The sequence below is a fragment of the Dendrobates tinctorius genome, unplaced genomic scaffold, assembly GCF_039654945.1.
Source record: "Dendrobates tinctorius isolate UK_male_01 unplaced genomic scaffold, ASM3965494v1 ptg000239l, whole genome shotgun sequence".
NCBI classification, from domain to species: domain Eukaryota; kingdom Metazoa; phylum Chordata; class Amphibia; order Anura; family Dendrobatidae; genus Dendrobates; species Dendrobates tinctorius.
In genome coordinates this window covers 311,502-329,620 of record NW_027361906.1, presented here as the reverse complement: position 1 = coordinate 329,620, position 18,119 = coordinate 311,502, and the positions used below count along the sequence as shown (strand labels likewise).

Here is an 18,119-nt window from a genome sequence, read left to right as displayed (position 1 = left end):
ATAAGTATTGGGTATAATAATAAGTATTATAAAGAGTCATTTCTTTACACTAAGAGGAATTACATGCAAAGTTGCATAATTTGAATATTTTGGTAACACAAGTTTATGACAATTATGAAATAATCCAGATCATGGAAATATTAAGGGTATATGTTACTGAAGACATAACTACTCTGCATCAACATAAAGGCCTTATTCTTATTTTTATTTTTATTCTTATTTTTCATTATTTTTAATTCTTTCACCAATATTTAGTGGGGTAATGTCTACTGAGAATATTGCTTCATTAAATATAGCAATTATATGGTTTTATTACTAAGGAAAATGTTTCACTTCTGAGTTATATGCAACAATTCTTTTATTCATTCATTCGCTCACTCATATATTCTTATTTTGGTTCATGGCTATACATTCCTACATATTATTAGTATAATAAATATATTCCTTATTAATAAAGATGAAAACACTGGTTACATAAAACACAGTGACACCTATGGGTTGAAAAAGGTAATTACACCTAAGACATAAAAAAAATGTTCTATCACATGAAAAAAATATGGATAATAATGTATTATCACTTATTATTGGTTTATTATTTCAAACATTGAAATCCATATACAGTACAAATTCTGATAATTATATGGATATTACTGATTGCTATGGTACGCTGTGATATTATAGGATAGGAAAATTACCAGATTTGGTATAGAATAGGGAATGAAGACTTCAAGCAAGATACTGAAATTATGTTAATAAAGACTTTTCACATTTCTAAACTTCATTGATTCTTATCAGTTGCAAGAAGAAGAATGCCGCGATCCAGAAGTCCCAGAAGGTAACAAAGCTATGATTACTGAGTAATATACTGTGTTAATTACAAATGCAGTATTCACCACTGACAGTCACAAATGCAGTATTCACCACTGACAGTCACAAGTGCAGTATCCACCACCGACAGTCACAATTAAAGTGTCTAACCTGACAACCAGAGGAGATGATCCTATGATGCTGAGATGAACTGTGTTATCACGTTCTTATCAAGTTCCAGAGGTTTTCAATCACCTGTAAAGCTTCAATGTAAAGCTGGTGAACAATGAAGGTAATTAACCCTGACATATGTCCTGTGCATTAGGACAAGGACTGGTTATGGTGCTATGTTTAGCAAGGAAGAGTCATTTTAACCCTTGCTTTGCTGACCAAAGACGTCACACCTGTTCAAAGACCAGTACCGATGGAGGATTCCAGAATATCCAAGGCGAGCCAATGTAAGCCCAGGTTTTTAAAGATGACACTGCACAGATATTAAAGCTGCATAGACTTTGTTTTCGTATTAACATTTGAATTTATGGACTTTGATTTGATACACGACACGATTTCTACAACATCTATATGCTATAAGAAAACTGTATTTTTAAAAGAACCAAGAAGAAGACAGAAGACATCAAAATGAAGACCAGATGACACCAGATGATGACTGGACTTGAGATGCTTCAATTTAGACTTAGGGAAGTATAATTATACATATTTTATATGAATATTGTTCACGACTTACCATAACATGAATTCACATCAATTATGTCATTGAGTACTTATAACGGTAATCTGATATTATTATTATTATTATGATTGATATTAAAATATTTTGTCAAAGAAGAAGAAAAGAAGAAAAAAGATCTCATTATATTTTGAGGGTTCCAATTAATGTCTGTCTCCCTCAAAAGGGGGAATTGTTAAATATTAATAATTCGTTAAATATTTCTTATTACACCCAGTTCTGTAGATTGCTTTAGCTTATATGACATAGGCTATTTTTAAGCTTGGCTCATGGTAGAAATGTCAGCTCACTACATATTTAAGTTTAGCCTTGAGGTAAATGTCAAACTCCATATATACCGAGATCACGTGCTTCAAGAGATGTATATAATTCATGGCTAACTGTAGAGGTCGCTGTCTTCTTCCCTCACCATCATGAAAGACAGACACGAAGATGTCGCCTGTGTTGGGCCATGACATGACATAACAGCTGGTATATTACTTGACGGCGATGTGAAAAGCCGAACTGAGAGACAGCAGCCATTTGCTATTCAGGATCTCGGAGAGAAGAAGAATACATGCTGCTTTGCTATGAACAATGGACAATCTCTCTTTCACTTATTTTTATTCACCTGTTTTTCTGTAATAACCTTTCTTTGATGGAAGAATCCAAATAAACCACTATATTTTTATCTGGTAACTAGTCCTGAGTATTTTACAGGATAAGCATTATTTTACACAGGCTCAGTACATAACATGGCCGCTCGTCTCCTCAGATATTACTTTCCCACCATGTACAGGCTCAGTACATAACATGGCCGCACATTTCTCCTCAGATATTACTTTCCCACCATGTACAGGCTCAGTACATAACATGGCCGCACATTTCTCCTCAGATATTATTTTCCCACCATGTACAGGCTCAGTACATAACATGGCCGCACATTTCTCCTCAGATATTATTTTCCCACCATGTACAGGCTCAGTACATAACATGGCCGCACATTTCTCCTCAGATATTATTTTCCCACCATGTACAGGCTCAGTACATAACATGGCCGCACATTTCTCCTCAGATATTATTTTCCCACCATGTACAGGCTCAGTACATAACATGGCCGCACATTTCTCCTCAGAAATTATTTTCCCTCCATGTACAGGCTCAGTACATAACATGGCCGCACATTTCTCCTCAGAAATTATTTTCCCTCAATGTACAGGCTCAGTACATAACATGGCTGCACATTTCTCCTCAGAAATTATTTTCCCTCCATGTACAGGCTCAGTACATAACATGGCCGCACATTTCTCCTCATATATTATTTTCCCACCATGTACAGGCTCAGTGGGACGAACTAAACTGCATATTGGGATGATGGGATGATTAGCTGCAATGCTGGACTCGACCAGTAGATGTCAGCATATTTTTCACCTGCACAGTAGGAAATGAGTTCTGCTTGATTCCATGTTAAAGCAGGCACCAGCAATTTTAACTCTTCGCTTGCCAACATAGAGAGAAGTCGTAGGAAGTTCCATAGAAATAATAGCAGAATGAATGAGAACATTCACAGGGCTGGATCACAAACATAACAATGGAACTAGGGAATACAGATTTTAACTACTTGGGATAAAGTGTAGAATATCAGGGATAAACACACCTGGTGACATATTTCAGGAATATGGGTATAACTATTGTTCCTCAGGGGATGACATGTACGTACATGTCATCCCCTGAGGAAGAGGTTTTATGACCTCGAAACGCGTTGGGAAATAAATATATTAAGTACACAACTTGTGAGGATTGATGGTCTGGCAGCGCACGTTTTAATCCATAAAAGTCCTACTAGTGAATCTACATCCGATAGGAATATGGGTATAGCTATTGTTCTGTATGGGGATTATGGATGAAATATCACCAATACACATGCCCAGGAGCATATTTCATCTACATCCGATAGGAATTTGGGTATAGCTATTGTTCTGTATGGGGATTATGGATGAAATATCACCAATACACATGCCCAGGAGCATATTTCATCTACATCCGATAGGAATATGGGTATAGCTATTGTTCTGTATGGGGATTATGGATGAAATATCACCAATACACATGCCCAGGAGCATATTTCATCTACATCCGATAGGAATATGGGTATAGCTATTGTTCTGTATGGGGATTATGGGTGAAATATCACCAATACACATGCCCAGGAGCATATTTCATCTACATCCGATAGGAATATGGGTATAGCTATTGTTCTGTATGGGGATTATGGATGAAATATCACCAATACACATGCCCAGGAGCATATTTCATCTACATCCGATAGGAATATGGGTATAGCTATTGTTCTGTATGGGGATTATGGGTGAAATATCACCAATACACATGCCCAGAAGCATATTTCATCTACATCCGATAGGAATATGGGTATAGCTATTGTTCTGTATGGGGATTATGGGTGAAATATCACCAATACACATGCCCAGAAGCATATTTCATCTATATCCGATAGGAATTTGGGTATAACTATTGTTCTAGATGGGGATTATGGGTGAAATATCACCAATACACATGCCCAGGAGCATATTTCATCTACATCCGATAGGAATATGGGTATAACTATGGTTCTGTATACATCCGATAGGAATTTGGGTATAACTATTGTTCTAGATGGGGATTATGGGTGAAATATCACCAATACACATGCCCAGGAGCATATTTCATCTACATCCGATAGGAATATGGGTATAGCTATTGTTCTGTATGGGGATTATGGATGAAATATCACCAATACACATGCCCAGTAGCATATTTCATCTACATCCGATAGGAATATGGGTATAGCTATTGTTCTGTATGGGGATTATGGGTGAAATATCACCAATACACATGCCCAGAAGCATATTTCATCTACATCCGATAGGAATATGGGTATAGCTATTGTTCTGTATGGGGATTATGGGTGAAATATCACCAATACACATGCCCAGAAGCATATTTCATCTATATCCGATAGGAATTTGGGTATAACTATTGTTCTGTATGGGGATTATGGGTGAAATATCACCAATACACATGCCCAGGAGCATATTTCATCTACATCCGATAGGAATTTGGGTATAAATATTGTTCTGTATGGGGATTATGGGTGAAATATCACCAATACACATGTCCAGGAGCATATTTCATCTTTATGCATGGAGAGATGCAGCTCAGGATGGTCACCTGACCGTTACCAAAACAACATCTTATGTGAAAAGTTACAAAGTTACATATATTAGTTGCTTCTACTAGCCTCTCAGTGACCCTCACAGTATGAAGGAGAATCTGCCTACATTCTAAGGCTATGTGCACAAGTTGCGGATTCCGCTGCGGTTTTTTCCGCGCGGAAACGCAGGTAAAACCGCAGGTAAAGTGACCTGCGGTTTTCCTGCGTTTTGGTCTGCGGTTTCACACCTCTACTATGGTAGAGGTATGAAACCGCTGCGGAAACCGCACAAACAATTGACATGCTGCGGTTTGTAAACCGCAGCAAAACCGCGCGGAAAAAACCGCACCGTCAGCACAGCGTTTTTGAAACCCCATAGGGTTTCATTGTACTGTACTTGGTCAGCGGAACTGCTGCGTTTCCGCAGCGGCAAAACCGCTGCGGAAACGCAGCAGAAACCGCACCGTGTGCACACAGCCTAATAGTTTTCTTTCTCTGACCATTCTACCATTCTAATGGCGAACAAACCATATTTAAGAGACAAGAAGGATGACCTTACAAATCAACAGGTTATTGACCTTATCGAAAGGGTAGCTAGAGAAATTCCAGAAGAACAAATTATGCATGGTCCACCAGTGACTCCAAAAGGAGGAGAAATTTACATCTTTGTTCCTCTAAATAGTCTTGAAGAAAATGATTATTCAAGAGATCAATACAGATGGATTTCAAGAGGAAACAACAAGCAGCGCCAGTGGTTTGTGGAAACACAACTCCAAAAAAGGTGGGTTTCCAAATGATTTTTCCATTGTGAAAGTGAAACTATAAAAATCTGTGCAAAATAAAGGTGACTGTAAAACTAAATCATTTTTTTTTCCATCATATGTTGCTTCAGTTTATCTGTAAAGAGCAACTGTGACCAATTATTTTTTATGTTATTACAGTGGTTGACCTTGTATTTTGCACCTACAGCTCCTCAGGCTTCTGTTCTGCATGGCACGTCAGTGACGAGTGTGACCATGAGCCAGAATTTCACCCTCGACACAGGCTGCCTGTATTAGGCCAATGAAAATCAGGAAGGCATTGTTGCATTGCAGTACTCCTATCTTGTTATGACACCCGCAACTGAGCTGATGCATTAGCATCAACTCAGTGCAGGCCCAACCGCGAAACCTGTGTGAAGCAGGCGGATTCTAATATCATGGGTGGCGCTGCATCACATTATGCCGATGCAGTGTCGGCCACAAAATTTGCATCAGGCTGCTTCACACAGGTCTTGCAATAGCGCACTGAGCTGATGCATGAACGCATTGCGGGCGCCAGCCATAGCGAGACCTGAGTAATGCAATGCGGCGCAGCCCTCCTGATTAGCATCAATGACTCAACACAGGTGGCTATTGTCAATGCTGAACTTGCCATTTCCCACCCACAGCCACCAGAATGCAGCTTCTGGCCTCTCTGCCTCTCGTTGCAGGGGAACCCCGTCTTCTGCATTGGTCAGCTGGTGCAGTGACGTGGAGGTGGATGGGTGCATGGCAACTCAGTGTCGGCTCCTTTTCTTTGGTCCCAGCGCTGCAGGGAATCCCTGAGGGTTTCATGCTTTCAGGGCCGGCGTTAGGGGGGGCAACCTGGGCGGTTGCCCAGGGCCTCGAGGCAAAAGAGGGTCCCCCTAGTCCACAGCACCAGCCCAGTTTCTACAGCCGGGCAAACAGGGCACCAAGATAACAGGGGCGCTGATAGAGAATCCCCATCCCCCGCTGGTCTGGACTCCGATTGCCCAGAACACTTTTGTTACTTGCCGCACCTCCCCGCCCACTTGCCCAGCCGTGTGCTCCCGACTCCGCCCAGCCGTGCGCTCCCAACTCCGCTCAGCCGAGCTTCACCTAGTGGTCTCTCGGAGCGGCGCACATTAGAGCAGGACGGAGGAGTCCCCAGCGCTGCAAGCAGTCGGAGCTGGTGCCTCCGTCAGCCCCACTTCCCCAGCAGGAAACCACTGATGTCACCCGCACACCCTGAGTCGCCTGGCAGACTGGAGCCATCGCAGCTGAAGAGATGTGTAAGCAGACAGCACTGTCATTTATTCATATACAAAGACAGTACATGTGTGTGTGTATATATACTGTATATGTCATGTGTGTGTATATATTATGTTTCTCACACACCTCTCTCACACACACCTCTCTCTCTTCTATCTATTTTCTATCTGTCACTATGTTGGTACACTATTTTAGAATTAGGGGCCCATTTTTTAATATTGCCCGGGTCCCCACTTTGTCTACAACTGGCCCTGCATGCTTTTATATACTGTCAATGAATTTACTAGGATTTTGCAATCTGAGTCCCAAGCATAATGAAACAAGGAGTAAGGACTGGAAAACTAAATGAATACAAGACAGTACAGTTTTGACCTGCAGTAAATTGTGGTTCTCTTTCCATTAATACTGTGAATACCACTTGGCTATATTGTGTACTCCAACTAATTTTGTAAATACTCCTTTTAGGCTACTTTCACACATCAGTTTTTGTGCATCAGGCGCGATGCGGCGAAAAGTGTGAAAACCGGATCCGGCGCCTGTTGCCACCGGATCCGGTTTTTTTCCCCATAGAGTTTCATTATTGCCGCATTGCGCCGGATGCCTATGCTGCGTATCCGGTTTTTGCTGGATCCGGCAAAAACAGCCGGTCCGGCGTCTGGAAAAAACGTTACATGTAACGTTTTTTGTCTGCGGTAAAAAACCGGGAGACGCCGGATCCGGCGACATATGGTATTTTTTATAATGGTAGTCTATGTTCGCCGGATCCGGCGGCATCCGGTTTTTGCCTGATTCCGGCGCCGGATCCGGTTTTTGCACTGAGCATGCTCCAAAAAGTATCAAATTTGGGGAAAAACACCTGCCAATCTCCACCCACCCTATAGGAAAGGTAGAGAGAGGGCATTAATCACCCTTAATACAGAGGAGAAAGAGCTACTGGAGACACACACAGCCACTGGATTCTGCCACATATACACCAGCCAGACAGACATCCAGCAACCAACTGGATTTTTGACAGCCATCCACTATTGGACCTCCAGCGAGCAGGAGTTTGAGTGTGAGCATAAAAATTTTCTTGCAAGCATAGGTTTTCGTTTTGTCTGTGTGACTGCCGATACCTGCGCACCCATCCCCGTCACAGCCAGCGACTGTCTTGCCGCCTTCCCAGATAAACTTGTCACCACCATGACCCCCACTTGAACCCTCTGCCGCAGAACCCCCATCACTGCTGTCACTGCTAGCCACCACGCTGGAGTCCCATGCTGTACCTGCTGCTGCCTGCCCAGCATGTATATATACACACACACACATGTATGTTGTTCATACATTGTACTATTGTTTTTAAAAAGTTTCAGGTATGGTCATCAGTGTGGGGGGGATTCTAATTATGAAGGACAGTGTGAAGTAGTTTGCGTGGGTGGGTGTGTGAATTTATGTGTAAATACTGTAGGGGGAGGTACTGTATATACTCGTGTATATGCCAAGATGTTAGGCCCATTTTTGGTGCTAAAAGTCCCCCTCTTGGCTTATACACGGGTCATCTCCCTGTGGGTCAGAGGGGGAGCAGGGGTGTCACAGATCATCCTGCTGTCATATCTGTAGCCTTGCTTGCTTCTCCACTGTCTCCCTTCCTGTCTTCAGTGGTAACGTTACCATTCCTGAATCTGTGCGTTGCAAGCATAGTGATATCCACCTTTCCTGGGTCCATTGCTGCTCCCTGCGGTCTCTGCTGCATCCTCAGTGGGTGCGTTGATGTGAGAAGTGCGTGTCCCCCTCTGCTGGATGAACAGTCACTGACACAAGTGGCAGACAGGGGCGATGGACCCACAATAGGTTTTTTTTTTTTTTTTTTGGCATATGGGGGCATATTCTATGGAACAGCATATGGGGCCATAGTGTATGGGTTACACACTGGGCTTATGTGTTCCCAATTTTTGGGCCGGTGCGGCTTATACACGAGTATATACATAGTAATTTTGCGATGGTTTGTTGTCCAAGCTGCATTTTATAGCATGGTGAGAGTGGAATTCAAAAAATCTTATTTTTTACTATTTTTGTTGTTTTGTTTGATTGTAAAAATAAATGTTGCACACAGCACAAATCTAAACTACATCGTGCTTTTTTCATGCAGGAACTTGCCCAGGACACTACTGCAAATTCCTAATTTGCAACCCATATTGTAAGTATACAGGCCTGAAAGCTTTGAATATGGTTAGTGTTGTAGGTAACAATTGTTTTCATTACAGAATTTCAGCCAGACATGTCTTCTTCTGGGAGCCCTCCCTCACATCGCCAGCGAAATGAGGTATTTTTTTTTTTTTTATTATTGCCAGAACATTCTTGGTACACATAACCCTATATATGCATTCTTGTTTAATAGGAAGCTGAACCAGAGGGTCTCTCAGAAGGAGACGGGCGTAGCGGAGAAATGCCTGGAGTGGGCTCCCCGCATGTAAGTATCTTTGCATTAATTGCACTAAAACATGTTCTTACACATCACTGGACCTAAAAACAAGATCAACATAACAGCATTTAATTTTCCTTTTCTTCTTTTTTTTTTTTCATTATAGGCTTCTGAATCTGTGGCTCGTCCGAGAGTTCCTCAAAGTGCCTCCCAGAGTCGTCGGCAACCACGCCGGGGCGGTCGCCATAGAGTAAGGTTTTTTTTCTAAGGACTTTTATAAGGTTTGTACATAATGCTGTGATTGTTATGTTTACCTTTTTTGTCTTTAGACAGGCTTCACAGCGTGCTCACGATTCCGACAGTGAGGATGTGGCTATTGATGTGGACCTCTTGATTGATATGGTGAGAGATCGTGAGCCGCTCTGGAATATGGCGGACCGCTTCCATGCAGATGCTTGTGTTACTAGACGACTCTGGGAGGAAGTGTGCCAGGCTGTGCTATCTAACTGGGAGGAACTCCATTCTCGGGCACAGAAAGAACAGCGTAAGTATTCACATTTCAGTAATGTTTCCGGATGTATTGTGCTTGATCCTAATCATTTTGTGTTTTCAATTTTCAGGGGAAAGAGTTCAGTTGCGGTGGCGGTCAATGCGGGATCGCTTCAAGAAGGAGTTCAACAAAGAGATGCAGGCTCCCAGCGGATCAAGAGGACGCAGGAGCCGCTATAAGTATTCTGAGGCCCTGTCATTCCTGAAATCAACTATGGTGACAAGAAGGTAAACATTCCTACCAGAAGTGACTAAATAAAAAATGGTCAAATGTGTAATCTTTTTTTTGGCAGCCAGGGCTAATGAATATCATGATATTAATGTCTATTTTTTTCTACTTTTTTCAACAGCACCTTCAGCAGCACGCGGGAGCCTGCATTGAACCCTTCTGGAGCGATCCCCCAGGAGGCCGCCACCATGGACCACAACATACCCAACCCCTCTGCACCCTCCCTGCCTTCCCTTGTGTGTGATCCCTCAGCCCCATCCACCTCTGCTGGAGCATCTGTGCAGGCTTCATTACATGAAGCTGCTGTTGACGAGGTAGGCTTTCCTTTACCTCACCCCTCTGACACAGCTGCCCTCTATAGAACACCTTTGAGTTCTGGGCGGCTGCGTCAGCGGGGTCAGGAAAAGCAGTTGGCTGCAGAGTTTATGAATCTACATGCATCCTTTCAAAACACTATGAAAGTCATGACCCAGCAAATGTCTGCTGGGTTCAATCTTGTTACTAGAGAGGTGCTTGATTTAGGCACGCGTGTTGAAAGGATGCATCTAGATGCAAATAAAGCGCCGCATCATTCTTTTTTCAAAGCTGTGATTGAGCGGCTGGACAACCTAACTCCTGAACAGCAGCTACATGTAATGCAAGCCTGCCAGGTGGCCTTAGCACAGGTGACATCAGCAGCCCCTCCAAGAGGCCCAGTAGTTGCTCCAGGCCCGGTCCTTCCTACCCCTCCTGTACCATACCATTTTACCCAGTACCAACCTCCTGCCCCTTTCCAGTCTGCTTCCCCGTACCAGTTCCCAACTGCATCCGTGCCTACACTCCCTTCCCAACCTACACTCCCTTCCCAACCTACACTCCCTTCCCAATACATCCAGTCTCCTTCCACATCCCAAATTCAAGCGTCCTTCACCCACAGTTTAGTTTCCCCCCCGTCTATTGTTTTCTCCACCCCTTCATCAGCTTTATCCACCCCTTCACCTTCTTTCTCCATTCCTATACCTTGTCCTTTGCTATCTGACCCCTCACAAACTACATCCTCCCACAACACCCCTGTTGAAGTGGTCCAAACTGAGAGCCCCTCCAATACTATTTCCGCTACACATTACACCAATCTTTAATGTGTTTTGTTGTTACCAATAAAAAAGTTTTATTACAAAAATATAAAAGAAAAAATTCCAGCTAAAGCTGATAAAAATAAAAATTTTTTTTCAGTCTGTCAAATGTTTTTGTTTGTTTTACTGTTAATATAACATGTCGATGTATAAAACTCAATGAGTGTGTGTGTGTGAGTGATTGTGCGAGAGTAGGTGTGTGTGAGTATGTGAATGTATGGGAGTGTGTGTGCAAGAACATGTATGAGTAATTACGTACGTGTGTGGCGGTGGGGGGAGGCCTGCTGGTGGGCAGTACTGTGGAAGGTCCTTGGATACCGCTTTATAGCCCCTATATTATTTTCTGCACACCACACTACATGATTTAGTAGAAAGTTTTTAACTAAATGATAATTTTTGTTCAATTTTAAAAGAGCTTTGTCAGGAATTTAAAAAATGGGAATATTTTGGTACAAAAAATAGGTAGTAAAACAATATAGAATACTGATACAAAGGTACTAATACTTTACCAAAATTGAAGGGTACAGTAACTTAAACCACAGAAATGGTTTGGTACAACAAGGTTAAAAATTGGTTTTAACATCTCAAACCATGTCATCCTGCCATTCAACTCTACCTTCAGGTGACATAAAGTACTCGGCAAATGTGTCCCTCATTCTGGACACTGCTAGAGTACTTCGCACATTAACACTGCGATAATCATGCAATGTGGTTTCAACATCATTGTCTTCGATGGCAATCTGTTCCTTACTAATAACCAAATTGTGTAGCACAACACATGCTTTTACCACCTCATCCACATTTTCTGTTTTCAAGTTAATTGCGGTCAACAGTACTCTCCATTTAGCGGTAAGAATTCCAAACGAACACTCCACCATCCGCCGTGCTCGTGTCAGGCGATAGTTGAACACTCTTTTTGTTGGTGTCAAGTCTCTGCTTGCGTACGGCTTCAGCAGGTGTTCTGACAGCTGAAACGCTTCATCACCTACGCAGACAAATGGCAGTGGTGGCCCAGAAGTTTGAGGAAGCGGTCTTGGAGGTGGGAATTGGAATGTGTTTCCGTACAAATTACGTCCCATTGCTGAAATTTTAAAAACTTGTGAGTCATTGGAGCGTCCATAGGCCCCAATATCCACCGCAATGAATTTGTACTTGGCGTCTGCAATCGCCATCAGGACTATTGAGAAATATTTTTTATAATTAAAAAACTCAGATCCCGATCCTGCTGGTTTAGTGATCCTGATGTGCTTGCCATCAACTGCACCCAGGCAAGTCGGAAACTGACAGATGCTGTAAAATTGGTCAGATATTTCGAGCCACCTCTCTGTTGTGGGCTGTGGGATAAACTCTTCATGTAGACTGTCCCACAATGCGTGGCATGTATACTTGATGATACCTGATAATGTTGAAATCCCAATCCTATACTGGTACTGTAGCGACGAAAGCGATTCGCCTGTTGCAAGGAATCTGTGGGAAAAGTTAAAAAAATAATTAATGCAAAATAACTGCAACAACAGGAGGAGACACATTTCCAGTATACTGAAGTCTGCTTTGAAGGACAAAGAATAACAATTGCTTACCGGAGAGTGACCATCAAACGCTCCGGTGGTGAGATGGAGAAGCGGCAGTAGGTGTCACGTCTCCGGATCAGTTCTCCAACCCTGTCCAGCAAAAAATCAAAAGTTTCCACTTTCATCCTCGTATACTGAAAAAACTTCTCTGGATTTCCTCGCAACGACAGATATAACGTTGCAAACACTCCCAGTGTCAGCCTCTGTGCAGTTATAGGGTGAATCCAGAAACGACGTCGGCGCAGACGCATGATACGCTGCCTTTGTCGCTCATTCGCCATGACAATTGCTGCCAAAGAATTGGCCTCAAAAGTGAAATCAATGTAAGCCTGAGCGATGTTCCCAATAATGGCTTCCATCTTGCTCCAAAACAACAACCTCTCAACAGGGTGTATACCAAGGTATATATAGGATTTTCTGTAAATGCCAGTAGCCAATGGTGGCTTTTGGGCGTTTTTTTAAAAACCGGATCCGGCAAAAAAACGGACAAAACGGATGGAAAAACTGATAAAAACTGATGCACCGGTTCCGGTTTTTTGCCGGATCCGGCATAATCCGTTGACCGGATCCGGTAAAAAACCGGAACCGGTGCATCAGTTTTTTCACATGTTATGCCGGATCCGGCAATGCGGCACGGCGCCGCATCGCGCCTGATGCACAAAAACTGATGTGTGAAAGTAGCCTTATAGGTATTTTGCTTTAAAGGATCCAAATGGCAAAGGTAAACAGTATCTACTGACATTCAGAAAACAGGTACAGCAATAAGAGCAATTGTAGTTTAGTGTCAAATGATACAGTATTTCTATATTTTCATATTTTACCCCTTCCTGAAATCAGCTGTATATATACAGTGCCTACAAGTAGTATTCAACCCCCTGTAGATTTAGCAGGTTTACACATTTGGAATTAACTTGGCATTGTGACATTTGGACTGTAGATCAGCCTGGAAGTGTGAAATGCACTGCAGCAAAAAAGAATGTTATTTCTTTGTTTAATTTTTTTTTAAATTGTGAAAAGTTTATTCAGAGGGTCATTTATTATTCAACCCCTCAAACCACCAGAATTCTGTTTGGTTCCCCTAAAGAATTAAGAAGTATTTCAGGCACAAAGAACAATGAGCTTCACATGTTTGGATTAATTATCTTTTTCATGCCTTTTCTGACTATTTAAGACCCTCCCCAAACTTGTGAACAGCACTCATACATGGTCAACATGGGAAAGAAAAGGAGCATTCCAAGGCCATCAGAGACAAGATCGTGGAGGGTCACAAGGCTGGCAAGGGGTACAAAACCCTTTCCAAGGAGTTGGGCCTACCTGTCTCCACTGTTGGGAGCATCATCCGGAAGTGGAAGGCTTATGGAACTACTGTTAGCCTTCCACGGCCTGGACAGCCTTTGAAAGTTTCCTCCCGTGCCGAGGCCAGGCTTGTCCGAAGAGTCAAGGCTAACCCAAGGACAACAAGGAAGGAGCTCCGGGAAGATCTCATGGCAGCGGGGACATTGGTTTCAGTCAATACCATAAGTAACGTACTCCACCGCAATGGTCTCTGTTCCAGACGAGCCCGTAAGGTACCTTTACTTTCAAAGCGTCATGTCAAGGCTCGTCTACAGTTTGCTCATGATCACTTGGAGGACTCTGAGACAGACTGGTTCAAGGTTCTCTGGTCTGATGAGACCAAGATCGAGATCTTTGGTGCCAACCACACACGTGACGTTTGGAGACTGGATGGCACTGCATACTACCCCAAGAATACCATCCCTACAGTCAAGCATGGTGGTGGCAGCATCATGCTGTGGGGCTGTTTCTCAGCCAAGGGGCCTGGCCATCTGGTCCGCATCCATGGGAAGATGGATAGCACGGCCTACCTGGAGATTTTGGCCAAGAACCTCTGCTCCTCCATCAAGGATCTTAAGATGGGTCGTCATTTCATCTTCCAACAAGACAACGACCCAAAGCACACAGCCAAGGAAACCAAGGCCTGGTTCAAGAGGCAAAAAATCAAGGTGTTGGAGTGGCCTAGTCAGTCTCCTGACCTTAACCCAATTGAAAACTTGTGGAAGGAGCTCAAGATTAAAGTCCACATGAGACACCCAAAGAACCTAGATAACTTGGAGAAGATCTGCAAGGAGGAGTGGGCCAAGATAACTCCAGAGACCTGTGCCGGCCTGATCAGGTCTTATAAAAGACGATTATTAGCTGTAATTGCAAACAAGGGTTATTCCACAAAATATTAAACCTAGGGGTTGAATAATAATTGACCCACACTTGTATGTTTAAAATTTATTAAAATTTAACTGAGCAACATAACTTTTTGGTTTGTAAGATTTATGCATCTGTTAATAAATCCTGCTCTTGTGTGAAGTTTGAAGGCTCTAACTTATTTGCATCTTATCAAACCTGCTAAATCTGCAGGGGGTTGAATACTACTTGTAGGCACTGTACACACATCTCTTGTCTGGTGTCAGTATATGCTGTGTGGGCTCAAGAGACCACTACATGCATGGTGCGTGTCTACAGTGAAAGCTGACGCACCTACAAATGGCTATGACCAGGGATAACTGATTGTAGCTGTTTAACATACTGTGCTTACTGAAAGTGCCATTTCAATGGTTTTGCAGAACCACATACAGTACACCTGCAATTAAATTAATGGCATGGCCATAAAACCCTTTAACCCCTTGGTGACAGCCTGTTTGCGCATTGATGACCAGGCTTTTTTGGATTTTCTAATTTTCGTTTTTCCTACCTAACTTTAAAAATTCGTAACGCTTTCATCTTTCCAGTGATATTGTTAGATGACGGCTTATTTGTTTTCGGGAAGAGTTGTACTTTTTGCTATCTACTGTATAATTGCATAATCGTGTCTGTCTGTCTTTCTTTCTGTCTGTCACGGATATTCATTGGTTGCCGCCAGACGCGGCAACCAATGAGCGCAGCGTATGCAAATGAGCTGCGCGCAGTCAGTGTGACACACTTCACTCCTGTCTACAAGGTCTGTCAGTCAGTGTGACACACTTTACTCCTGTCTACAAGGTCTGTCAGTCAGTGTGACACACTTTACTCCTGTCTATAAGGTCTGTCAGTCAGTGTGACACACTTCACTCCTGTCTACAAGGTCTGTCAGTCAGTGTGACACACTTCACTCCTGTCTACAAGGTCTGTCAGTCAGTGTGACACACTTCACTCCTGTCTACAAGGTCTGTCAGTGTGACACACTTCACTCCTGTCTACAAGGTCTGTCAGTCAGTGTGAAACACTTCACTCCTGTCTACAAGGTCTGTCAGTCAGTGTGACACACTTCACTCCTGTCTACAAGGTCTGTCAGTCAGTGTGACACACTTTACTCCTGTCTACAAGGTCTGTCAGTCAGTGTGACACACTTTACTCCTGTCTACAAGGTCTGTCAGTCAGTGTGACACACTTTACTCCTGTCTACAAGGTCTGTCAGTCAGTGTGACACACTTCACTCCTGTCTACAAGGTCGGTCCTAGAATACCCGATGCGTTAGAATCGGGCCACCATCTAGTCTATTATAATATACTATTGTGACAATCTGGGGGATCACACTCGCCTTGGGACCGCCATCTTGGACCAAGATGACTAGCGCACGGACAACAGATCACAGCAACACCGACTATCTTTATAACTAGTCCCTGCCAGTACTTTATTTTCCACATGGAAACAACATACTGTCACTACAGCATTCAGGATCACTTATAACTTGACGTTTCTGACACTGTTTTCTGAGCCTGGAGGCCTTATACCTCCGTCAGGCGATATGGTGTCTCCGTGTGACTCACACTCTGAGCCCACACGGACAGGTCTCCTGACCTGGGGATTCTCCACTGAACTAAGGGATTCCATGGGTTAATATCAGGTGCTTTTGCTTCAGCAGCTGATATGCTCCACCCAGCTGGACATCTCCCTAGTCCAGAGCCCTCTATGGGTCAGGACATGTAACAACCTCTTACACTATGTACATAAAAACTTTAAAAATTTTTTTAAGTGAAAATAGAAAAAAAACGTAGCTCCGCCATCTTTGCGGCGCTCTTATTATTACGCCGTACATATTTCGTCACAAACGACATGATGTAACATGCAGCTGACACCCGCCCAGAATAAAGCGCGATCGACCAGCGATCACGATGCTTTCACACTGCGGAAGGCAATGACATTATATATCATTGGACATCGACAGGGCAGATGCTATGACGTTATATAACGTCATGTGGCATCAAGGGGTTAAACGGACTGTTAACATTTGATCAACACAACATGCATAGCATTTGAATGTGCAAAATACCTTATGACAGAATGTTTTACTATGTATCTTTCATTCTTATTTGAAAAGAGATATTTCTTTAACAGGATATTTCATTTTTTCCTCAGGTATGGCAATACATGACTGGCCCACACAAACATATAAAAGTTATCCAATATCTTGGAGATTATTCTGTAAATTTTCCAACCCCTCATGGAAATTCAAAATCTAAACGTTTTTTCATACCGTCCACTCCATCGCTATTAATAAAATGCAGACAACATTACTCCAGTGCTCCAAAAAACGCATACTCAAAATTGCTTAGTGAGCCATCTGCAGGAGGAGCTGATGGAAGAGCAGCAGTAAATCGCCCAAGAAATCTAAAACAAGTACAGAATGCTCACTATTCAGAAATTAGCAGAAGAAAAATTGGTAAAGATGAAATTTTTAGTACAATACAGCTGGCAGAACAAACAGATTTTGTAAGGCATGTCACAATATATCCAGATCTTGTCGTGTTTGCGTGGTCAAAAGAGTTATTGGATTTTGGAAAAGAGTTAATAAAAAGTGCCATACAAGACATCGAAATAGAACAAATGTTTGCCTATGACACCACCTTTAAACTTGGTGATTTCTACATGTCAACTCTTGTCCTGAGAAATACAATGTTGGAGAAAAATCCAATATTTCCAGTAGCTTTTATGGTTCATGAAAGGAAGTTTCAAAAAATACCATGAACTCTTCATTGGAGAACTTGTAAATCAGTTAAATATAAAAGACATCAAAACTATTCCATTTGTGAGTGATCGTGAAAAAGGAATTCTTAATGCTGTGAAGAAAGTGGCACCATCTATTTCTCTTGTGTTATGTGGAAATCACATTTTGAGAGATATTGAATATTGGGTGAAGTCTGCTGGAGGAAAAAACGATGACAAAGGTATTGAAGGATCATGTAGAACAGCTTAAAGATTCTGAAAGTGAAGAAGAATGGAGGAACAAATATGAAGCGTTCAAAATACTGTGGTCACACTCGTTCGCAGAATATTTTGAACATAATTTGCATGAACACATTTTCAAATTTGCAAGCAGGTTCTATACTAAGAGGTTTGCAGCATTTCAAGATAAAGCGTCAACAAATAATGTGAGTGAAAGCATGAACAAAATATTGAAAAATGCAACAGAATGGAAAGAATTGTCTCTGGACTGCCTTCTATTGTG

The 18,119-nt window shown here is 42.4% G+C and overlaps 1 protein-coding gene across 1 annotated transcript; it reads left to right on the top strand.

The window, feature by feature from the left end:
* Positions 1 to 8,941: 8,941 nt before the first annotated feature.
* Positions 8,942 to 11,075, top strand: LOC141060507 (uncharacterized). The gene is made up of 6 exons (XM_073556770.1): positions 8,942 to 9,080; positions 9,156 to 9,227; positions 9,346 to 9,429; positions 9,513 to 9,723; positions 9,800 to 9,956; positions 10,079 to 11,075. The coding sequence occupies exons 1-6, from the start codon at positions 9,036 to 9,038 to the stop codon at positions 11,073 to 11,075; spliced, it is 1,566 nt and encodes a 521-aa protein (XP_073412871.1). The 5' UTR covers positions 8,942 to 9,035.
* The last annotated feature ends 7,044 nt before the right edge of the window (positions 11,076 to 18,119 follow it).